Here is a 25080-nt window from a genome sequence, read left to right on the forward strand (position 1 = left end):
TGTACGTTATAGTACAGTAAGAATGGTTAGCTTACTCACCTGCATTTGAAACTGCAAATGAAAAAAGAAAAAAGAGATAACAATTTGAAATAACCAAATTATTTATCATTGCTATTATAAAAAAGATGAAGTAAAATTTAAGAAATATGTTAGGGTATTTTATTATTTATAAAACTCTGGCTAGTATTGTTAAAAGAATTGTTCTATTCTATGGTCATCTGTGTGTTGTGCTGTATAGGTCGTACTTAGATTTTCGCATCTATGTCCATTGTAGTTGCCGGGACACGAGCATTGGTTCTCTGCAATACACTGGCCTCCGTTTAAACAGGTATTAGGACACAAATCTGTAAAGATTTTTAAGATTGTAATGTCCTACTTTAAAAGAAATACTTTCAAGCGCGTTTATAAGTATTTCAAATTAAAGTTTAATTCAACTCGGCGTCAGCTGGTTTTTGATTGTTTTCAAAAAAATATTCTTCATTTTATTTCTATTGAATTTACCCTTGTAATTGGAACATCCCAGAAGATCAAAGCGTAAGCAAGGACTCCTGTTGAATGATAGAATATTGATTTTGAATTTGGAGACTGCTACTCCAGGAGTAATTGTAATTGTTGCGGTGTCTGTTGTGCCACTTAGAGCATTTAGTTCCTAAAAGAAACACAAAGTCGTAGCAAATCGGGCATACTAGTATATCTAAAAGTAAAATTACCGTTTATATTATTTCATCTTATCATTTCCTAAATTAAAATCTTGGAAAATAAATTGAAAAAAAAGAAATGGAGACGGTTTTTTGTAAGTTAAAATGTGTTTCATTGCAGCCAAGTGAAAGCTACATGCAACAAAAGGTACTGAATGTTGTTTTCTTCATATTTTAATATCGTTCTGATACCTGAGGTTTAGTTGGGTCAGAAGAAAGATACTGCCACTGCGACGTTCCGACCAGCATGAACTGTACAGATATAGTCTTTACGTATTCCCCATGTCCATCCTGGGGCTTCTGAATGACGAGACCCCGTATCCCCGCCCCCTGATTGAAGTCCACCTCGATCCAGTGATCCAGTGAACCATGCGTGTCTCCACACCACCCGCCCTTGTCTTTTTTAACTGTTACAGAATACACGAAATGAATCCATTTTTAATGCTTGAACAGCATACAAGTTAATATTAGGAAAATAAAAAAATCTAGTTTTAATGAATCCGAATATCAGTTGCGATAAGTTTTACGATTATTTGTTGGTTATCAATGACCAAAATGTTTATTTTTTTCATTTACAAAAAAGCTTGAACAAAATTGTTTAACCTCTAGCCAAAATGTAATCTCAAGAAAAAGACTTGGAATTACCTGGACAACAATCCAGTCGCGCGTTCATTACGTGTCTAGCTGACGGGTTCGAAGTTTTGATCATGGACTCGGTGATGTCATTCCATAGAGATGTCTTGCACACTGTAACACGGAAAGGTAGATGGTACACGAAAGTTTAAAGCTGATTATAAAAGAAAAATAAACTGTGATGCCTCAATTCTTGGGTTTTTTCTGCTTTTGGTTATTTTTTATGTATCTAAATTCAATGATTACTATTGTAATAAATCACAAAATAGTTTCTGAATAGTGCAAAATATTAAAGCTTATACTAAAAGCACTCGGTTTAGGGGAGATGTGAGAATGTACATCTTTCTTTAAAAATAAGTATATTGTTTCGAAAAATCAAAAATTACACTGAATACGCTATGGTTCAGAAAGAAATATAAGATAATAAATTAAATTGTAACATTCATATCTCATATAAAACTCCCTTTTTCCCTTGAACATGTACAATGTGTGCTGTGTTCATTTTTAACATTGTATGGATGTAACGATATGGAAGGACGGATTAACATTCAGACAAACATATAAAGAAACTGGAATGACAACAAATTGGTGCCCCATTCATATAACTAATTGACTCTTATTGTCCAAATAACATTTCCCAGTCAAAAGAAAAGAGATACTTCAGTGCATATTGTTAAAATTTTCATTTGTTCGAAAATCAAAAGACATTTTTTTTTTAAAATCACCTTCTTTAAAATTAATATACGTGTTTGAATATTTTTTTCTGTAAACAGTGATCCAATTATATTGAATCCACTTTATTGCAATGCGCTCTTTTACAAACAAATCTGAAATACATAGATATTTTTTCCCTTCGTCTCTACTGCTTTTTGTTGTTGTTGTTTTGGGGGTTGTTTCTTTGTTGTTGTTGTTGTTGCTGTTGCTGTTTTTTGTATGACCGCTTGATGAAGATGACAACTTTATGTCAACCCTCACTAGATAAATGGCATGAGCGTTAAGGATATTTTTCGTATGTTTTGCCGACCAATGAAAAAGGATTTAACTTAAGATATAAGCATACGTTTATAAACGAATCTTTGAGATTCTAATAATTTGCCTTTGTGCATATAAATATCATAATATATATTTTGTTTTGTTCTAAAACTATATGCGTGTCAATTACTGTTATATTTAAGGACAAGAACTAGTAAGTTGTTAGAACATGTTTCTGCTCCTTTTGAGCAATCAATAAATCGTGTTCAAAACAAAACATATTTAAGTAAAATTTGAAATAGATTTAAGAGCATTTCGGAGCTTTTCTTTCACAATATTAAATTTCAAATGTAATGCGCAGATCCATTTTCAATTTAAAAAAAATATTTATCAAATTCAAATTTTACGCTATTTTGAAAACATAAAACTAATTTGCTTATCTTCCAACTCAAAGTTTAAACACTAAGTCAGAAGAGGGTAAATAAACAATTATTCAAAGTTGGCCTAAAACTTGACTTTTATCCCCCGAACCCATTTCTGGCTGTAACATTCATTTGTGGGGATACACAGTGGCATCATGGGCGGAGAAAAGTTTTTAAACCTTTCCCTAAGCCGTAAATGATATCATTTTTATTCTAAATGAATTTGAACCAACACCATTAGTTCTTGAGTTGCAAAGCAACAAACGACGTGATTTGACATGTTAACTCTGTGGTGATAAGTGGACACATTTAATTGATTCCAGAGATTATGAGCTTTAGAAAACATTTCAAAGACAGTGTTCTTATTCTTAAATATTTCAAGGACACGTTAGGTACGATGTATACATGTATCTATGACTGCATCTGAGACATTCAGTTACGTGTCCATTTTAATCAGTATCATTTATGCCTTTTTATAAATAGCACAGCACTGTAGCATATATTGTTTAATTTATTTGAGTTTTGCAAAGCCAAACTATTCCTTTTTCCAACAGCAATTTATAGAATCCATAATTTGAAATAAATCAAATAATAAATGCATAAACATGTTATTAAATGTAATCCAATGTTTTCCAAACATTATGGACAAACGTTTATTGTAAGTTTTGGTATTCCAATATAAACTTCGAACATATCAAAAATTGATTTTAAAAAAATGTTACAAAGAATTACCAAATAAAACATAAAAGAACAAACGTTACAAAAATTACAACAGTCTCTATAAATCGCGAAAATATGCATTTCATTGAAAAAACACCTTTTTCTTAAATTAAAAAAAAAAGTCTCGGATCCAGACAAGACAATCACGTGCATGCAGTCCCTAGCAACGGCGTTATCCCCAAAACGGAAACATTGATACATTAAAAGTTGAAAAGGTCATTTTCATTTTCCGACCCAAAATTAATATATGTTGACACTAGGTACACAAAAGCTAAAGATATAGGAACAGTTTGTATGTGTTAAAGTTATCTGGTTGTGTAAGGAAATTTGGACTAATATGGTGGGCTAGACTGTTTTCAGAGTTGTCGCGAACTTTGATAATAGTTCATACAATTTGAATAGATATTACGCATTCACTGAATCTTGTGAAATAAGCAAATGACGATGTTGGTAAGATTTATAACCTTTTTGTTCGCTGTTCTTATCGAGTTATTGGATTTCTGGGGTGTCACGTCAAAGTATACGTAGGTGGACCTTCGCCCGGACCAACCTCTCACTATTTACTTTGTAGGTAATTTTCTCGTGTATCAGACACCGAAAAATGATCTCGGCGTTACGGAAAGTAATATGATGCAGTGCATTCCTTTTTATTCCGGGAGCAAATAAAATTGATAATTTTTTTTAATTATTTTGTCCTTTATTAAAAGGAAATTGCAAAAAAGAGATAATTACCAGATTGTGCTGCAACTACTAGCAATGACAAAACAAAAATATCATAACCTTACAGACGTGTCTTATCTTTTTTAGGCAGTCAAAAACCATCCCATCCCCTTAATTTTTTGACAGTAATAATTAACCCCCCCCCCCCCCATGTAAGAATTTAAGGTTTGACGATGTATGCATTTTGTTGTTGTGTTTGTTTGTTTGTTTGGTTGGGTTTTGGGTGGGCGGGTTGTTATTGAAAATTGTTCTTTCAAAAAACTTAAAAAAACAAAACAAAACAAAAAACACCACAAAACCCCCCCAGAAAATACAAAACAATGTCGTTTAAAGCGCAATTTGGCGCTGTATGAATATTCGATAGATTTCATTTTACTAGTACTGAGTGCAGTGTATTATTGATATGTTTATTATAGATTTATTATAAATTCTTTTTTATCTGAATGGAAAAAAGTAAAAGTTTAAAAATTAAAAAGTAATATAGTATCTATGATATACGAATGCCTTCTATTTATCACGCAGATCAATGTCAGACTGCACATGAAGTTACCCAAGTGTACTTACTATAAAAAAAAAAAGACTCCACGTGCGTAAATTAATAATGTCGTTTTTTGGGGGTTATTCAGTTATTCATATACTTATCACGAAATGAACTAAAAGTTTTCCAACTACTTTCATTCAGATTTTTCTTTTCGTTTATTTAAAAAACAAAAAACTTCTACTGGCTTTTAGGGATTCAGAATACGATTCTAACTATTACAATGATTTTGTATTAGTAAAGAAACGATGAAAATCTTCAAATTTTCAGAAAGCATAATTGGTAATTTCGGTAAAGCATTGTCATATAAAAATAAAAATGTAGCCATGTTATTGGATGTAACTTGAGTTTCAATTTGTCGAACATCCTGAAATATCATATTCGATTTTGTACTGAACCCGACAAAAACATCCCTGAGAGATAATCTAATAATAACTTACCGGAGTCTGGAAGAGCAGCAAAAGTTCCATGGGACAGCAAGGCCAGAACCGGCAACACGAAAAACGAGGAAGACATCCTGTAATCAAAGGGGTGAGGGAATCAATCAACATCCACAAGAATCTGAATCTCTCTCTCTCTCTCTCTCTCTCTCTCTCTCTCTCTCTCTCTCTCTCTCTCTCTCTCGTTAATCCGGTGTAATATATATTTCATTTCTTTTAAGGTGTCTCGACACACCAATATCATTTGATGGATCTATAAAGTATCTTTTTTTTAAAAATAAGATTTCATAAATAAGAAATTGATATAAGCTAATGATTTACATTTACATTCTTTGATTCTATGAAATATTTTCAAAAGTGCTAATGAAATATTTTTGTTACAAATATCAGCCAATATACCCCACTTAATCTTCAAAAAAAATATTGGTTTTACAATTTTTTTATTTAAAAAAAAATATCAATTTTTTTCTTTAAAACTGTATTTTTACTCTGCATATCAGATATTATGTAAAACACTTACGACATATAGATATGAATATATGTGTAATAATTACATGGGCCTTTACCTGTTGTATCTACCTCCGAAATTCACGGTCCTAAGGTATCAGGGATTGATTGCTTTCTTATATTAAATACGTTCTGCCAAATTGTCCCCACCCAGATTATTTATAGAAAATGAATTTCTTTTGGCACTCACCCCCTTGCGTTTACTCGGTGCTTTAGCTGAAGGGGTACAGTGTTGCTACCAAATTTCATAGATTATCTTTTGAAGATCCGACAGATTTAAATTCCGACCTGTAACCAGGCATTCGAAGTGTGGGTGGATTTCTTCTTCAGAGAGAGATATGGCTGGCCCAGGTCGCTCGCCGTCATCCCCGTAAAAATAAATCTTTTGTTCCTTTGATATGACTTGGAATTGGCAGGACAACCCCAAATGTTTATTTGCTATAATATTTACATCAAGAAAGTTAAACAATTGTATATTAAATCGTTTGTCCGTCAATATTTAACGAACTGTCTGTAGAATTTTATTTATTCTCTCAACATGTATTTGTAAACATTCTAGTTATACTGAGCAGACCCAAATGGCACTTGGAGCAATTTATCGAAAATTTATGTTAACGAAATTACAAGAATTTTATTATTTCAAAAAGGTCTTATTTAGGTAAAACATGGTTAATTGTCAGGCATGCACGTGCACCTTATCTTTACTTGCGTTGGTCAACATTGTAAGAAAATATTTAACAAAATATAAGATATAACAGCTGAATCCGTTTCATAAAAAACAATGATTAAATCGGAATTCGAATTATGAATAGAAAAATTGATTCATGTTTTGAGTGCCAAATTAAGATAAAGGTTACATCACGTCTGCATTGACGGAACAGAATTGCTTAAGTTCCACAGGTGTGTGTATTTGTTCCTCGCTGTGGGCAATTGCTTTCAAGCAATGTCCCGCAGAAAAGCAGTGTGTGGAGAGGGGAAAGACACTGAAGGCCAGACAATGTGTATAATTTATATAACTCCTGTATATGCTATGACAGCTTGCGATAAATATTCTAATAGTATCTTTTGTTTAAAGGTACGCCAGTTTAACTTTAATATTTTTTCAACAATTCTAATCTAATTCTATGAGTGCATTTATACATAACAGTTTAAATATACTGGGGAATCTTGCAAATGTAAATGTTGATACTAGAAAACATCTTATTTCATAAAAGTTGTAGAAATGCTTGTTTTGTTTTTTAATATTAAAAGCTATCATTTTTAACGACAAATGACCGTTATACTAGATGTTAATATTTAGATATGTGAACTGTAGAAAAATAAACGTTTCTTGAATTTAGAAATTCTATTCACAAGTGCATTGTTTGTCTTTTGTCTACGTCTTACGACTTGTTATTTCGAATTACATGTCATATGGCAATTTCGTCTATAAGGACCGTCTATATTTGTTAAGTTGTTTTACCCTCCTTTGTAATAAAGGATATATTTCTTTATAAATGAAATACCCGATATATTTTAAGACAATTGGTGTCTATTTTATTTGGATACATACACAAAATATTTTTTATTTAATATTTATTAAAACAGCTTGCCCTATATAGTTGTCATTTTGTAAATTTAATAGATGGGTACCCACTCAGTTAATTTGAAATTATAAAAAATTACACATTCAACTTTTTTTTTATCAGTTACCAATCCTATTTTAAGTATTTTTTTTATATGAGATAACATTTTTTTTTTGTATTACGGGACTTTAAATTGTGTTCTCATCTCACTATATATTTATTTCTGAAACAAAGAAGGGTTTTGTATAAAGATAAATGAAATAATTAAAATATAGGAACTTTCTTCATCAAGTAATAGTGTATGATAGGTAATTTGTTGACCCTCCAGCCTCCTTAAAAGAAATAATTTAAACCACGTCTATTAACAAAATTTATTATTCTTAAAATCTATTCTGAAGGTGTGCAAATATACCCCGCCTACACTTTGACAAGATTCAGTTTTCCTTCGTCAAAAGATAGATTTATGAAAATTTAGGTCTAAATACAACATAGATATTTAATATATCAATCAACATACACAGACAATATTTTGTTTCTGTATTCACAATAAATCTAAAGGTTCAACAACCTACTCTCAGCTAAGATATCAAACATTGATTTAGATAAACCCAATCCCTTTAAACTAGCTTCAACAGCTTGCATATTTTTATATTTTGTCACATTTTATCCATATTCTTTAACGGAACCTTTTCGATATATAACATTGTTTTGTAGAACTTTGCTAATGTTTAAATGTAGGTGTAATTTGTACTCCGTGCAATGTTCTCGGTTCAAACAAACATCTAATCAGGATGTTTATATTTATACTTTAAAACTGTAGTTGTTCTGAAAAATGATTTCGCGTAAAAATTTACACCGCTATTGTAGTTTCATTATTAGGTCGATGGTAATTGTTTGATCAATTGTATCACCATAGCAAATCTTACCAAATACTTGTACCCCTTATTTCATTGTCACGGGGTCTTGGGATAAACAAGATTCAACTATTTCAAAATAAAAATTATGACAGTAAATGTGCTGATAAACTTGAAAATCACAATTAAGAAGGTTTTTAAGAACTTTCCTTAAACGATGCACCATTTTGGATATCACATTACGGACCTAGAGTCCGAAGTGACAATTAAATACCCATCATCTCTGTCTATATTATCTCTCTTTAGAAAGAGGGTTGACCCTTCATATAAATAACTTGAATTTCGCTTTCCCTTGACCTAGATAATAAAATGTGCTGTGAAATTATTTGGTTGGAATTGGCTCAGTGATTGTAAAGAAGAAATTGAAAATAATAAAAAGTCTACAAAAAAGACGACTAGGCAGATATCTAGAAGACAAATAAGGCTTCTTAACGGCATTTTCCACAAAAATATGGCTAACAGAAATTTAAAAGCCATGATTTTTTTTGTCATTTTAGTAAAATAGAACATCTAAGTAAAAAAAAAATAGATCTATAAATCAGTGACCAACAACAAACATGGATGGTCTTACTAAGGACAAAGTAAGTGATATCCTAAAAATAGGACAATGTTATGGCGGTTCAGAAATTTAGGAAAGCTTCGAGAAACAGACTTATTCAAACTATTTGTTTGGGACCCCAGTGAAGGAGAGACAATTCATAAATTCACAAACTAAATACGATACAAGTTTGAGAAGTAGGAAATTGTACTCTTTATTTAACATCCCAAGCTGAACTAATAAAAGGCAAAAAAGCTCGTGACCTTTCGTGAGTTTTCAACGATGTAGTAGTTTAATTTTTTTTTTGGCGTATCTAAGTGTGTGCAATTGATTTCAACTTTGTTAATGTTCTCTCGGGTACACTATTTCTACGTAAATGATATGAGCATCTTGTGATACCTAAACATCTTGATATAAATATTTCACATTTTAATCGTGATAATTTCCCAATTATCATAAATCAGATTCAGGTGACACTCGATGGCTCGAACTTCGATGTACTAGTATTTATGATCTGCAATAAACTTTATTGTATTTATTATGTTTTCATATACATTGTACATGAAATAAGACTGTTTCAATTATTTCGTGCAAACAGCGCATGTCAGAATCTTGCCGTCGTGGTACGGGGGACATTCTAGTGCCCCACAGACCGCTTTGACGGGCTGGACCAGCTTCCCGTTATTGTTGTCGTGACCATTAACAACAGTTTCCGAGGCCGCGTCCAAACATATATACTGTGAGGCCGCTTGCTCGTTATAGGCGCCTGCTGCAAGGTAACCTTTATACTGAGTCCTCCAACCAGAGACACAATTATTCGTTCCAGGTATCATGATGGAGCTGGTTGCGGACCGGCTACGACACACGGCGCATGGTATATCGTCCCCGTTATCATGACCGAACGCGTTCGAATCGTACTCGGCTCCGTACATGAACGCATAACGAACAACGACGGGTAGTGTTGTAAAGACTGGATTTGGCGAAAGGCACACATACTCTGCTGCAGCCCCAGTGTGTGCATAATACGAGCCCCCTGCAAAACCTGTAATATCATTATATAATATAATATTATTTAAATGGTGACATAGTTTAGAAGGTATATACTTTGATAATGTCTGAATCAATTGTTTATTCCATACTATTGATGTTTACAATGTGTATATTTTAAAACACGTAATGAAAAGCTTCTAAAAAGTTTAAGTATATGTAACTTCCAAATATAGAGAAAATGTTCGATTTCTTCTGATAAATAACATATCTTTAAGAAATCATCAAGAAAAATTTGAATACTAACGATACTTAAAGATTTTATTTGGTGTTCTCTGCAAGCTAGGCAACATTTAAAGAATAAGCGCAATTTTATATATTTTTCCACCTTGCTTGCTACCTTTTCACCCATGAACAAGCAGTTTTATTTATTTGCAAATAACCGTTTCACAATACGTGACATCCAAAGGTTAAAAGGACCCAAAGAATAAATATCAAAGCATCTACATGTTCTTACCCGAGTAAACAAGTTCTGTGTCGTTGTCAGGACATCCATGTTTTCCCCAGCGAACGTAGATGGCACCGCCTGGAATTGTTCATATATTTCATTAAAATAACAAGCTTGACCACTGATTATGTACTTAAAACTAAAATCTTCTATTTGAACCTTTCTGTGTTTCATCTTGTGTTGCTTTTAGTTCCGTTATGATCTTTTCTTGAGCGGCAAGCTGAGTATGTTGCGTTTGCAGAGCTGCTTCCTGTGAAAGAAGTTTGGACTGCTGGGATTGAACAACAGCTGCCTGCTCTTAAACTTTGACGTCAGTTCCTGTATATTATGCTGCAGCTCAGTAATATGAGTGTAGATCACTGCCGGGTCAGTCATAAGTAACCGCTTTTCCCTAACTTGAGAATTGACATTTCCGAAAAAAAAACAATGGCATAAATACTGCGTTAGCAATCATGTTTTTTCTCTTTCAGAATGCGTGCTCCGTATTTTGACCGAAAGATTGCTATAGTGAATAAAGGAATTAGCTGATAAGACGTTGTCCGACTTACGATCAGTGCGAACCAGGCTGAAGCTAGCAGCCACTAACAGCAGCCACTAAGACCGTAGAAGCTAGCAGCCAATAAGGAAATTCATCAAAGTACTGAGAGTACTCGAACAAAAATTTATATTTTACTTAATTATCGACATATTTTAATTAATATCAAAATGATTAATGCTCAATAATTTGTACGAGCATTGACGACTTCCGAAGCAGTAAAGCTCACCTGAATAAGAGAGTTAAAAATGCGTCTTTGTTGGATAGAAATGAAATACGTCTATACGGGTCATAAGTAATGAAAATAATGTTATCCTAAGTGTAGTCTTATTGATACAAATAGGAAAAACTATATGCATCGTATAAAGTGATATGCAAACGTATTATGATATAAAAGACATGACGAATTAAAGTAAATTAAAAGGCATAAAACGATACAAATACAATAAATACCCCAAGCCAGTCCAGTGTGGCAAGATAATTTGTTTACATCGAAGCGTGTTTAAAATTTTATGCTCTGGCCTTTTCACTCCCCCAGGAACAACATCAATCGAAAATTAAAAAGACATCGTATTATTACAAATATGAGACAATAGAACACCCAACATTGTGATTTTCTTCCCATAAAAAAATTATCACATGTCACAGTCAAAAACAGAGAAAATCATCAGGTGAAATTGGGATTATTTTGTCTCGGCCATGTTTTGACGTGAACCTTCTAAGAATACAACAATGACAATGAAAAGGGTCGGTTTAGCTCACGCGAACTTTGTCATATTTTAGCATTTCACAATGATATAGGGGTGAAAGGCGGACCATTATCTCTTTTATCTTTGAAGTGTGCATTAAACGGATACCAGGGCAGTGTAGGGGACCTATGGAGCTATTATTTCCCGGTCTCAAATTGGGGCTGTAGGGGTACCACCAAGTGGCTCCCAGGGGTTCTGACTCATTTCAGGGGTCTATATCTCACTTGAGATTGACCACAAGAACTTGGAAACACTAAGATTAGGTAGAGGACCTCAAGAGGTATTCATAATAAGCATTAGAGGGTACCTATGACCCCTGCAAGGGTTCAGTTAGCTCACGCGAACTTTGTCATATTTTAGCATTTCACAATGATATAGGGGTGAAAGGCGGACCATTATCTCTTTTATCTTTGAAGTGTGCATTAAACGGATACCAGGGCAGTGTAGGGGACCTATGGAGCTATTATTTCCCGGTCTCAAATTGGGGCTGTAGGGGTACCACCAAGTGGCTCCCAGGGGTTCTGACTCATTTCAGGGGTCTATATCTCACTTGAGATTGACCACAAGAACTTGGAAACACTAAGATTAGGTAGAGGACCTCAAGAGGTATTCATAATAAGCATTAGAGGGTACCTATGACCCCTGCAAGGGTTCAGTTAGCTCACGCGAACTTTGTCATATTTTAGCATTTCACAATGATATAGGGGTGAAAGGCGGACCATTATCTCTTTTATCTTTGAAGTGTGCATTAAACGGATACCAGGGCAGTGTAGGGGACCTATGGAGCTATTATTTCCCGGTCTCAAATTGGGGCTGTAGGGGTACCACCAAGTGGCTCCCAGGGGTTCTGACTCATTTCAGGGGTCTATATCTCACTTGAGATTGACCACAAGAACTTGGAAACACTAAGATTAGGTAGAGGACCTCAAGAGGTATTCATAATAAGCATTAGAGGGTACCTATGACCGCTGCAAGGGTTCAGTTAGCTCACGCGAACTTTGTCATATTTTAGCATTTCACAATGATATAGGGGTGAAAGGCGGACCATTATCTCTTTTATCTTTGAAGTGTGCATTAAACGGATACCAGGGCAGTGTAGGGGACCTATGGAGCTATTATTTCCCGGTCTCAAATTGGGGCTGTAGGGGTACCACCAAGTGGCTCCCAGGGGTTCTGACTCATTTCAGAGGTTTAAATGTCACTTGAGATTGGCCACAGGAACTTGCAAACACCTGGATTAAGGCCCTCTATCTAATTCCAGTGTTATCAAGTTCTTGTGGTCCATCTCAAGTGAGATATAAACCCCTGAAATGAGCTAGAACCCCTGGGAGCCACTTGGTGGTACCCCTACAGCCCAAATCTGAGACCGGGGAATATTAGCCCCATATGCCCCCTACACTACCCTGTTATTCGTTTGATGCACACTTCAAAGATAAGGAAGATAATGGGCCACTTTTAACCCCTATATCATTGTGAAATGCTAAAATATGACAAAGTTCGGGTGAGCTAACCGAACCCTTGTAGGGGTCATAGGTGTCCTCTAACGCTTATTATGAATACCTCCTGATGTCCTCTACTTAATCCAAGTGTTTGCAAGTTCCTGTGGCCAATATCAAGTGAGATATAAATCCCTGAAATGAGCCAGAACCCCTGGGAGCCACTTGGTGGTACCCCTACAGCCCAAATCTGAGACCGGGAAATATTAGCCCCATATGCCCCCTACACTACCCTGTTATTCGTTTGATGCACACTTCAAAGATAAGGAAGATAATGGGCCACTTTTAACCCCTATATCATTGTGAAATGCTAAAATATGACAAAGTTCGGGTGAGCTAACCGAACCCTTGTAGGGGTCATAGGTGCCCTCTAACGCTTATTATGAATACCTCCTGATGTCCTCTACTTAATCCAAGTGTTTGCAAGTTCCTGTGGCCAATCTCAAGTGAGATATAAATCCCTGAAATGAGCCAGAACCCCTGGGAGCCACTTGGTGGTACCCCTACAGCCCAAATCTGAGACCGGGGAATATTAGCCCCATATGCCCCCTACACTACCCTGTTATTCGTTTGATGCACACTTCAAAGATAAGGAAGATAATGGGCCACTTTTAACCCCTATATCATTGTGAAATGCTAAAATATGACAAAGTTCGGGTGAGCTAAACCGAACCCTTGTAGGGGTCATAGGTGCCCTCTAACGCTTATTATGAATACCTCCTGATGTCCTCTACTTAATCCAAGTGTTTGCAAGTTCCTGTGGCCAATCTCAAGTGAGATATAAATCCCTGAAATGAGCCAGAACCCCTGGGAGCCACTTGGTGGTACCCCTACAGCCCAAATCTGAGACCGGGGAATATTAGCCCCATATGCCCCCTACACTACCCTGTTATTCGTTTGATGCACACTTCAAAGATAAGGAAGATAATGGGCCACTTTTAACCCCTATATCATTGTGAAATGCTAAAATATGACAAAGTTCGGGTGAGCTAACCGAACCCTTGTAGGGGTCATAGGTGTCCTCTAACGCTTATTATGAATACCTCCTGATGTCCTCTACTTAATCCAAGTGTTTGCAAGTTCCTGTGGCCAATATCAAGTGAGATATAAATCCCTGAAATGAGCCAGAACCCCTGGGAGCCACTTGGTGGTACCCCTACAGCCCAAATCTGAGACCGGGAAATATTAGCCCCATATGCCCCCTACACTACCCTGTTATTCGTTTGATGCACACTTCAAAGATAAGGAAGATAATGGGCCACTTTTAACCCCTATATCATTGTGAAATGCTAAAATATGACAAAGTTCGGGTGAGCTAACCGAACCCTTTTCATTGTCAATGTTGTATTCGAAGGTTCACGTCAAAACATGGCCGATACAAAATTATCCCAATTTCACCTGATGATTTTCGCTGTTTTTGACTGCGACATATAATAATTTACTCATGAGAATAAAACAACAATGCTGGGTGTTCTACTGTCTCATATTCGTAATAATACGATGTCTTTTTAATTTTTGATTGATGTTGTTTCCGGGGGAGTAAAAAAGCCTGAGGATAAATTTTTAAACACGCACATGTTCAATGTCGATGTAAACAAATTATCTTGCCACACTGAGTTGGCTTTGAGTTTTTATTGTATTTGTATCGTTTTATGCCTTTTAATTTACTTTAATTTATCATTTCTTTTATATCACAATACGCTTGCATATCACTCAATACGATGCCTATAGTTTTTCTATTTGTATCAATAAGTCTACACTTAGGATAACATTATTTTCATAACTTATGACCCGTATAGACGTATTTCATTTCTATCCAACATAGAAGCATTTATAACTCTTATCCAGGCGAGCTTTACTGCTTTGGAAGTCGGCAATGCTCGTACAAATTATTGAGCATTAATCATTTTGATATTAATTAAAATATGTCGATAATTAGGTGAAATATAATTTTTCTGTTCGAGTACTCTCAGTCCTTTGATGAATTTCCTTATTGGCTGCTAGCTTCTACGGGCTTAGTGGCTGCTGTTAGTGGCTGCTAGCTTCAGCCTGGTTCAGTGCGAACAAAGTTGACATGTATTTCATATATTAAGCTTTCTTATTCTTTTACATCAGACATACATGTACATGTAATTTGCGTCTCTCATTTTTTTTCCTAAAAACTTATCTAAAAACTTAGTAATATTAACATGCAAGATAAGTACTATACTCTGTCCCAAGATGTCCTCGATTCACATTTTGCTTAATAAATTGTTTGATATTTATAAATACCTCAGGGTTCAAACGATTTTTATTCAAATGTATGAAAATTTTTCAAGATATCTCGGTCGAAACGCCCCCGTTAGCTTATCAGGTTTCAATACAATGCCAAAAATGTGATGTACATGTATACGGGGATTTTGTATTGCAGCAAGCCCGGATGATAACGTTGAAATATCACACGATGTATTCCGAGTGTATACCGAACGGAGTAAAGATGTATACATTCCCCCATTATAAATCTCCGTAAGGAATCTGTTTTCGTTCCTGTGAATTTTTCCGAGTGAAAGATGATAATGTGTCAATAAAATTATCTTGGAAATTAGCCCTTTCAACAATTTCAATTGCACTTTTTTCACGGGTATGTGTATTTTTATTGAAAATCGTCCAAATGTGCTGCAAAAATATCTTGGGACAGACTATAATAGTCGACATGCAACATATTTTGACATGTAACTTAGTTATGTTGACATGCAACTTATCAGAACCATATATTCTGACTGCTGGAGGAGGTTATCGTTTTGAAGAGGTTAAAAAATAATGAGAGATGGTGCCCTGTGATGGCAACATTTAAGTTATTTTTGGTTTTTCTTATTGGTATTTTATCCAAACTTGTAAGGATTATGCATCTTGTACTTTTCCACTCGACAGGCTTGGATGCTAAATTTAAGCCATAGTTAGGTATTGAATGCTTGATGGGGTTAAATCTTTAGACCAGGTCACATATCTCTATAGGTAAATACTGGTCATATCCTGTTCAAATTGTCATTGCTGATTTACTAGAATCATGCATCTATATGAAGAACAGAGGTACATGTAGCTTGAGATATATTGGTAATCCAGATGCTTGGGAATGTAAGAACAACTCAAACTATGATAAGGTCTTGGAGTTGGTTAATTATTGGCCATACTCCATTTAGACTTGCACAGTTAATATAACTGTTAATGTGACATTTTACAGAGGTAGTAGTTTCAGATACATAAATTCATTTGATTACTTGGATGTTTACGACAGATGAAAATTTTAAGTATTTCAAACAAAGTTTGAATGCTTGTTCTAACCAATTATCTCTTTCATACTTCATGTAACTATCTATTTGCAACAAACATTTATCTTCAGGAAGACCACCTTCTGCTATCTGGAAAATCCCATCCAATGTTTTCGAAATAGAACTCTGTAAATTTATTGTTAAATTATGGACACTACCTGAAATTTCATCGGAAATTTGTCTTATGTGCAGCAACCATTTTATCAACGCCTTTGAGCACATCTCTACCGTTTGTCCAGGGACGTCTGCATTTCGAGAAGTTTGGTGGGATTAATTACAACATTACAGCTAACTTTGATTTACGCACCTTGCACATCCTCAACTTCCGCTTCCTGGGGGACACCGCAGCATGGTACAACCGATACCTGTGTTCTATTCAAAACACGACGTAAAATACCAGTACAACAGTCAAGATACTTTTCTACACTGTGTACATTGTTATAGCTGTAGGTTACATCAAGTCATACTCAAATGGACATCCCCATGTATATATGTTTCTGTTTTTATTTTCTTTGACTTTTTCCCCCTCTCTTTTCTGTTTTTTTTCTCCGATGCCAAGTGGCAATAGGGTAATATAGTTTTTCTTTTCTTGTGGGTGGGTAGGTGGGTGGGTGTGTGTGTGTGTAATGATATTTGTATATTGTTCTTTGTAAAATTTCATGCCACAATCTCATAAAAGGGGAAAATAAGAAAGTAAATAGAGAGTTTTTTTTATTTTGTACACACGACACATGTAAGATATTTGCCATTTTCATACGGTGGACACTCTAATGCCCCACAGACAGCCATCACAGGGTGAACCAGCTTGCCGTTGTCGTTGACACGTCCGTTGATGACCGTTTCGGGGGATTCGTCCAAACAAATGTACTGTGAAGCTGCAGGGTGGGCATAGTAACCAGCTGCAAGATAGCCTTTGTACTGTCGCCTCCATCCAGTAACACACGCATTGGTTCCTGGAATCATGAGCACACTGGATGCGGAAAGGCTTCGACAGACAGCACATGGTATATCGTCGCCATTAGATGGTCCAAACGCATTCGAATTGTATTCCGCGCCATACATATAACCATACTGGGTGTCATGGTCTTTTGATGTCAACACTGGGTTTCGTGTCAAGCAAACGTATTCGGCAGCTGCACCTGGATGATCAAAATAGGACCCTCCGGCAAATCCTATAAAATAAATTTGATTCAAGTTTATTGTTTCATTCGAGAACAAGATTTTAATAATCAAACTGGATTTGATCACACGTAAACATTAAGTACAGGTATGAATGTTTTCAATGATTGTTTAGAAGACAGAATGTTTTTAAAGTACCAATTTATCTCTAAGTAATGTTGAGCTGATTGACGATTGAAAGTGTTACTGATACAAAATTCTTTAAAAAAAAAACCAAGTCGAAAGTATATATACCCTAGATAGTTTGAGATAGTTTACTAGCCTTTTAATTTAATTTGTATATGGTGTCTAGATTGGGCTACTAGTATTGTAAAATTTATGAAAAACATGGGAAATTGTCATTTCATGCTATGTTGCCTGTAGTGTCTCTCTTTATAAAATAAGTTTGTCCTTACCAGAATACACAAGTTCCGTGTCGTTATCAGGGCAGCTATGTTTTCCCCAACGAACAAAAATGGCACCGCCTAAAGTCATAATGAAAAGTCATTCATTTTTTGTAACATGATTGAGTATCACTTCGTTGGTTAAATATCAAAAAGCTTAAAATACCTGACTGTATTCTTTTTTGAATTTCGGTATTAAATTTCTCCTGCTTGGCGTTCATTTCTTGGATTTGGTGCCGCAATGCCGCTATTTCGGAATGGATTAAGTCTGGGTCATTTAAAAGTATTCGTTTTTCTTCAACTGCAGCAGCTACTAAAGCCAAACAGGCAAAAAGGATCATGTTCAAAGAAGCCGATGTCATAGTCAAAACGGATTTCGGTATATATGACATAATTGATCTTATCAGTTCTCCTTTTATCAGGTTTTACGTCGTAGGGATATGATTTTGATCGTACAGGCCGACCTGTCGATGTTTCTAGGCTACACTATTCTGTTTTAGGAAGATTTCCTCCTCCTCCTCCTCCTCCCCCTCCTTCTTCTTCTTTTTTATTTGGATTATCTATAAATATCAAAAGGATATTTGAGTAAGCGTCCTACATATAAATATAAAAAATAAGAGATCGTTTCTTTTAAAAAATTGAATCTTTAAAAATTGTGCCAACAGAAATACATGTAAATAGTAAACAAAGTTCAAAATCTTACAAGGACTATACGCTTGATGGAACAGTGGACTAGGAAAATATCACATTCAAGTTTTTTTTTAAAATCAAACTCGCTGTAGAGTAACTTATTTAATTAACACACATGTAGTTCAAATTATTATAATGACACAAAAATGATGACCTAATTAAACTGTGAATTATAAAAATGGATAACTGGATGTGCTGATAAAATATATGATTTTCCAAACACATATTGGTCTTGCTAGCTATCGACAACATTAAATCTATAAGCAAATATATTTTAAAAAATCATCAAAATGTGTATTTTCTCTCTTATTTTATGTCAATGTATTTGCCTTTTTGCCAATTTATTAAAGGATGAAAGAGTCGTTCTTCGTATAATGCGGTGATCATTTACGGTCGGGCGTGATAAAATCCATTAATAATCCATATATTAATTTTCTTATTCTTTAGGTTGAGGAAAGAGATAACAACCTTGTTTACAATGTATGTTTGACTTTGTGAAAATTATTTTACATTGCGATTCCTTTGAATAATACTATTCTGGAATATATGTTTAGATCTATTGAGTAGTTTCTCTTTTTTATATTAATAATCCCAGTCGTGGTAATACAAGTATATATGTAGCTATTAACAGCCTTACCAGTATAAAACTATTTGTTCGAGTATGAATATATGTGCATTCTTTGAACTGTGAAAACATATTTTCAAAAGCATATTTTAACAATAATCAACTGAATAAGTTAATCAAATAAATGCAATAAATAACTATAATAAATAGTATGGTTTAAAACAAAATGTTTTATCTTATATCTTTGAGGGTTAAAGTCCCAAGTTCTGTTAGATTAGAAAGTAAATTTCGTCTATAAGGGCATGGTCACGATTTTGGTCAAAATTTATTTTCCCGTTTTAATATTTACAATACTTTAGAAAGGCATTTTTAATAGGCAACCCAAAAGCGAGTTACAGAGCTTGAAATTCTTCGCTATATAAACAAAGCGCGTTTGTTTACGTTTTGAGCGTTGAAGTATCAAATTTTCAGTTTTAAACCTATAACGAATGTGTTAAACGTAACGAACTGTTTATCTATGCTTAAAATAAATAAAAAGATAGACAAATAAGCTGGAAAAGGATTTTTTATTGGTATATTGAACCTATGTAAATAAAAACAGGGCACGAGCCTTGTTTACATGACAAAGAATTGTGAGCCCTGTATCTTGCTTATAACTCTACGAATGACTCTTAAATTTTATTTGATGCATTTCTAAAGCATTGTAAATAATAAAAACATTAAAATAGAATTTGACCAAAATCGTGACCATGCCCCTTTAAAGTGCTATAAATTCATCGATTTTTTTTAAAACAAAAGTTTAACATTTCTATTGAATAACTTTAATAACATACATGTACGTGTATATTAACTGTATGGCCAGTTACCAGTGTTTTAAGTAAATCACTTATGTCACCCTTATTTATGCACTTTCAGTAGTACAACTGAAAATCCCTGTGATTTCACATACTACATAAAGAGATATTTAAATAGGTTGGTTTAGTGACCTAGAAAAGAAATTTTCGCTGAAGAATTTATTAATATACTAGTAAAAGGCTATTTTTGGATGATCTATTTAACTCATATATCAATAAGTTTACCTCTAAATATTGTCTAAATAAAAATCATAATTACACTCAAAAGCTTGAGTGAAAAAAAACATCAGGTGAACGAATTTCAAATTACGAAGCGTTTCAATATCCATCATTAAAATGCATTTCAATTTTGTATGATTGCAAAAATTCACTGACAATACTTTACGTTCATGCTTTGTGTTTTCAAAAAATGAACAAATAATAATAACCCTCACTTTAATGGCGTATCAATGATCGGTTTCAATTTCAAATTTTTATCTTGAATTCTAGGAATTGTTGATGGAATTTGATGGCTCTAGTCTGATATTTTCGTTCAACGATAAAAACGTGCAATCATTCTTGTTTATCAGCGACACCACTGTATTTCCAGGAAACTATTACTTATGACATTATAGTACACAAGGACTGAAGTATAAATACATAAGTACATGTATTTCTAGGAAACGTACAGTGAAAAATTTGAGCCGAAAATTATGTTGAATTATTGACCTCTTTCGCATTGTATTTTATATACTAAACCATTCATCAGAACTATTCTCTTCCAGAAGTATTACCTTACTACAAATGTTAATTAAAAGCGAAATGCTTTTTTTCGATAAAGCTTTTTCTCTCATTCAATCCATCTTAAAAGAAATAACTAAATGTTTTATCTGTCTCTGAATTGTTGTTTATCTGCAAGCGTATTGTATAGCGCAATGCTTTATGTTAAAAAAACCAGAATCGTAAAATAGGGTAATTGGATTGAAAATGCAGATTTGTATAATAAGTAACATTAATGTGATGCTTAATCGATAAATTGTTCTGTACAGATAATTTCCTTTTATGGTTAGCACGTTCGATTACATATTTTTCCTAAGAAAAACGCCAACATACTTAATATTTTTCTATAAAAAAACCACCAACGGATATTATAGTGAAAAAAATATTGCACATGTTTAGGTTTCTCCACATATTTTTTCTTTTCGCCGCCCATAAAAGAGTCCAACCTTTTTAAAATAAGATTATATAGTGTTTACTAAAAAGTGAAAATTGGTACTATTAATATATCAAAGTCTTTGTAATGCTTGTGGGAAAAAAAATCAAACTTAGAAGCACAGAAAAATAAAAATATCTTTAAAATTTAAGAAAGTCAGAGGCAATAAATGCGGGCTATGATATATACCTTTTAGAAAGGAAGCATGTTAATGTTTATATTTTTTTAATCATCTTATTTATTACCCATATAGAGTGAGTAAAAGTACGTGAATTATAATTATTGTCGATTAAAGTCATACACCCGAAAAACAGCTAATTTTGCATACATTTGAAGAGAACCCTGATAACTACAGGTACTTGGGTGTCTTTAAACAGTCCATATAGACTTCGTAGAGTCGGTGCTTTCAATGTAGATTTAGTTTTGGTGGATCAAAAGTAATCAAAAGGAGTAAACGCCAAATGTGCAAGGAAGGTAATGATGAACAATGTAGAAATTATTTAACTAGCTAGCTGCAAGAATTCAAGTTGTCATATAAAATGCGAAGCAATGCACCTAAAAGCAGTTCAGAATGCATATATTCTTACGCTGACAACTAGGTCATTTTCACAGAATACCGTAGATTTCTATCTTGACATGCTTGCCTGAATTACAATCGATTGTCGTAAGAAATAGAAGTAAAAATATTAGATAGATGTAAATATTTCTTAAAGATCATCTTTGCTTATCAATAGGATCGTCTAAGGGGGAACAGAACGTTGCAGTGTAAAATTATTTGTAAATGAACTTTTTTGCTGTTTTAAACACATTAACATTAAGATGTCCTCTGCAGCATATATAATTTTCATGACCACTTTCTTACCTTGAAATTTTAACATCATTGCCTTTTTTACATATCAATATCATAATTTTGTCAAAATATTGCTAAAATCGGCACTTCAAATTTTGGACTTTTTGATTCTAAATTGGAACAAAATGCGATAGCGCATAAAAAATTCTCAATGATTTTTTTTTTAAAAATCGAATACCAACCTTTGTACTTGCTTTTTAACTTAAAAAATTTTCATGGCCAATTTCTTGGTATTCAAGGGAGATACTACAATAGAAATCAGCCCTACCCTTTATTCTAGGAATTATAACTTTTTGTGACAATTTCTGTTTTGAACCATAAAAAAGTAATGATTTATTTAGATTTATTATTTAACACGAACAGAATAATAATCAGAATATGTATTTGATTTTATTAACCGCTTATGATTTTGTACATTTACAGTTCAAAAATTGAAAATATTAAATTTTTCCAAACTAATGTTGTGAAAATGACTACTTAATATCCGTAAAGTACGGGGGGAAATCTATCAAATCATGTTTGACGTCATAATGGATAAATGACATCATAGCATCATACAATCAAATCAATTATGAAGTCAAAATAGAGTTAGTAGGCCTACATCAAACCATCATTACAATGATAGTCACGTGATCAGTGTCCTGTTCCATCCAAAATATTTGCAGACAGTGCGACTGAGGTTTTTATTTTCCGGTCCAGGGAATACAATTTATAAAACAAAACTGATTTCTTCACCCATATATTTAGGAGATATTAAAAAAGGGTATGATTAAAATAAATAACGAAATTGATATGAACGTTAACATAATAGACATAATTTAACACAATTAAAAAATTCCAGCGATACCTAAAAAATATTCTAGTAGATGAATTATATACAAGTGTTACCATTTTATTCATCTACAGTTAGATTGGAAAGTGAATTTTATCTAAAAGTGCTATAAATTCACGGATTTTTTAACGACAAAATTTTAATTTTAACATTTCTAGAATAACTGCGATATCGTATATGTACATAATTATATTAAAAGTATGACCTCAAAAGTTACCAGTGTTAAAAAAGTAAATGACTAATGAGTAATAATTTTCAGCTCGTAATGAAATTCACAACACTACTTTCGTGATAACTTTATAATACCACAATCATTTTGACATGTGTTATGTCATTAAGAAAGGTTTTCGAGGAAAATGAAGCGGTTTTGCCAATAAGCAACTATATTTGGGCCTTTGCCAATCATTTAAACACTAGCATAATATATTATACAAACTGTTCATTGTTTTCCCTTGGACTGAAATGTCACACTTCCATTAGTTTATGAATAAATATTCGGCAGTATGGCCGACGTTTCGCCTACATCTCAACATTTCATGACATTTAATAAAAAAAACCCGTCCTGTAATTTCTCAAAATATTTAGAGAAGTTGCCCTTTGAAATTACTGTAAAATTATAGAGTAGTTGCCCTTTGAATTGGCGTCACACTGTTGTGTCTGGAGCAGAATAAAAAGTCGCTCATACCTCTGTGGAGAAAGGGGGAAAACGTTTAGATTTAACAAGCAACAAAATATTATAAAAGAATAAAGATGCAGCAAAGATTTCAAAGACTATTGAAACGGTGAGAATGAAATTTCGAGGAGATCGACCATTTAAATTATAGATGTAAGCTACATGTACTTTTATACCTGGATTTTTAAGATCATAGCTTCGTTTAAAATAAATGTGTCACTTGATAGTCCTTTGAAATACAAAACACATACATTTATAAGGTTTGTTACTGACTGTCTACAGAAATACCGGTATACTGTATTGGTTTGATCCCTCAGTCTCATGGTGTATCATATACTGTGTACATTGTATTTCTGTACTCAGTCAGTTGCAAACCTAATTATATAGTAACATTATTATTATAACAAGAGGCCCATGGGCCACATCGCTCACCTGAGGAACAATAGGTATGATAAAATCAGCTTAACGGAGTCATAATACACTTTATCTGGACAATGTACAATAATACATGTAGATCCTGTATAAATAAAATCCATTTCCCCCCTGGATATTCTTATGTTTATAATCATTAGTCCCTCTTCTAATAGGATGATTTTATAGTCATATCATATGTTGAATATTGCAGTTCTCAAAGAGATCCTTAACAATAGTTTATATATGGTATATAAACCTACATCAAACTCTTAACCTTCTTGTGAGGCCAAAGAATTGTCCTGGGGCCAAAGTCTTAACAATTATAAAGAATCATCTGGCTGATTAGTTTCTGAGAAGAAGATTTTTAAAGATTTACCCTATACATTCTTCGTTAAACTTTGACCCCCATTGTGGCCCCACCCTACCCCTGGGGATCATGATTTTCACAACTTTGTATCTACACTACCTGAGGATGCCTTCACACAAGTTTCAGCTTTGCTGGCTGATTAGTTTCTGAGAAGAAAATTTTTAAAGATTTCCTCTATATATTCATATGTTAAACTTCGACCCCCCATTGTGGCCCCACCCTACCCCCAGGGGTCATGATTTTCACAACTTTGAATTTACACTACCTGAGGATGCTTCCACACAAGTGTCAGCTTTCCTGGCTGATTAGTTTCTGAGAAGAAGATTTTTAAAGATTTACTCTATATATTCCTATGTAAAACTTCGACCCCCCATTGTGGCCCCCACCCTACCCCCGGGGGTCATGATTTTTACGACTTTGTATCTACACTACCTATGGATGCTTTCACACAAGTTTCAGCTTTCCTGGTCTTATGGTTCATGAGAAGAAGATTTTAGAAAATTTCTTGAAAATTTTCATAAATTCCTAATTATCTCCCTTTGCAAAAGGGCGTGGTCCTTAATTTTCACAAATTTGAATTCCCTTAGGCTAAGGATGCTTTGTGCCAAGTTTGGTTATAATAGGCCGAGTGGTTCTTGAGTAGATGTTGAAAATGTGAAAAGTTTACAGACACACGGACGGACAGACGGACAGACAGACAGACCGACAGACAGACGGACGACAGACAAAATGTGATCAGAATAGCTCACTTGAGCTTTCAGCTCAGGTGAGCTAAAAACACTATGCATTTTTTAATCTGTGTATCGATATGTAAACTTTCAGATTCTAAAC

At 34.0% G+C, this 25080-nt stretch overlaps 3 protein-coding genes across 3 annotated transcripts; all 3 read right to left on the minus strand.

Moving 5' to 3' along the window:
• Nucleotides 1-189: 189 nt before the first annotated feature.
• Nucleotides 190-5849, minus strand: LOC136270669 (uncharacterized). The gene is made up of 6 exons (XM_066069026.1): nucleotides 5710-5849; nucleotides 5144-5220; nucleotides 1344-1445; nucleotides 891-1105; nucleotides 502-649; nucleotides 190-344 (listed from the first exon to the last, which is right to left on the minus strand). Exons 2-6 carry the CDS (start codon nucleotides 5217-5219, stop codon nucleotides 190-192), a joined length of 696 nt encoding a protein of 231 aa, XP_065925098.1. The 5' UTR covers nucleotide 5220; nucleotides 5710-5849.
• A 3364-nt stretch (nucleotides 5850-9213) lies between these two features.
• On the minus strand, nucleotides 9214-10459 carry LOC117690014 (uncharacterized). Its single transcript, XM_066068252.1, has 3 exons — nucleotides 10322-10459; nucleotides 10172-10240; nucleotides 9214-9709 (listed from the first exon to the last, which is right to left on the minus strand). Exon 3 carries the CDS (start codon nucleotides 9597-9599, stop codon nucleotides 9249-9251), a length of 351 nt encoding a protein of 116 aa, XP_065924324.1. The 5' UTR covers nucleotides 9600-9709; nucleotides 10172-10240; nucleotides 10322-10459; the 3' UTR covers nucleotides 9214-9248.
• Nucleotides 10460-16956: 6497 nt separating this feature from the next.
• LOC136270823 (uncharacterized) lies at nucleotides 16957-18204 on the minus strand. Its single transcript, XM_066069587.1, has 3 exons — nucleotides 17979-18204; nucleotides 17825-17893; nucleotides 16957-17422 (listed from the first exon to the last, which is right to left on the minus strand). Exons 1-3 carry the CDS (start codon nucleotides 18202-18204, stop codon nucleotides 16962-16964), a joined length of 756 nt encoding a protein of 251 aa, XP_065925659.1. The 3' UTR covers nucleotides 16957-16961.
• Between the last annotated feature and the right edge of the window lie 6876 nt (nucleotides 18205-25080).

The sequence above is a fragment of the Magallana gigas genome, chromosome 8 (genome assembly GCF_963853765.1).
Source record: "Magallana gigas chromosome 8, xbMagGiga1.1, whole genome shotgun sequence".
Classification (NCBI taxonomy): Eukaryota; Metazoa; Mollusca; class Bivalvia; order Ostreida; family Ostreidae; genus Magallana; species Magallana gigas.

Excerpts from the sequence above, each read along its gene's own strand:
- LOC136270669 (XM_066069026.1), bottom strand. The coding sequence starts at position 5,219 with ATGTCTTCCTCGTTTTTCGTGTTGCCGGTTCTGGCCTTGCTGTCCCAT. Across the intron at positions 1,446-5,143 it reads TGCTGCTCTTCCAGACTCCG|TGTGCAAGACATCTCTATGG; the intron begins GTAAGTTATTAT and ends TCCGTGTTACAG. Across the intron at positions 1,106-1,343 it reads GCGACTGGATTGTTGTCCAG|TTAAAAAAGACAAGGGCGGG; the intron begins GTAATTCCAAGT and ends ATTCTGTAACAG.
- LOC117690014 (XM_066068252.1), bottom strand. The coding sequence starts at position 9,599 with ATGTACGGAGCCGAGTACGATTCGAACGCGTTCGGTCATGATAACGGG.
- LOC136270823 (XM_066069587.1), bottom strand. The coding sequence starts at position 18,204 with ATGTCATATATACCGAAATCCGTTTTGACTATGACATCGGCTTCTTTG. Across the intron at positions 17,894-17,978 it reads TCAAAAAAGAATACAGTCAG|GCGGTGCCATTTTTGTTCGT; the intron begins GTATTTTAAGCT and ends TTATGACTTTAG. Across the intron at positions 17,423-17,824 it reads CACGGAACTTGTGTATTCTG|GATTTGCCGGAGGGTCCTAT; the intron begins GTAAGGACAAAC and ends TTTATTTTATAG.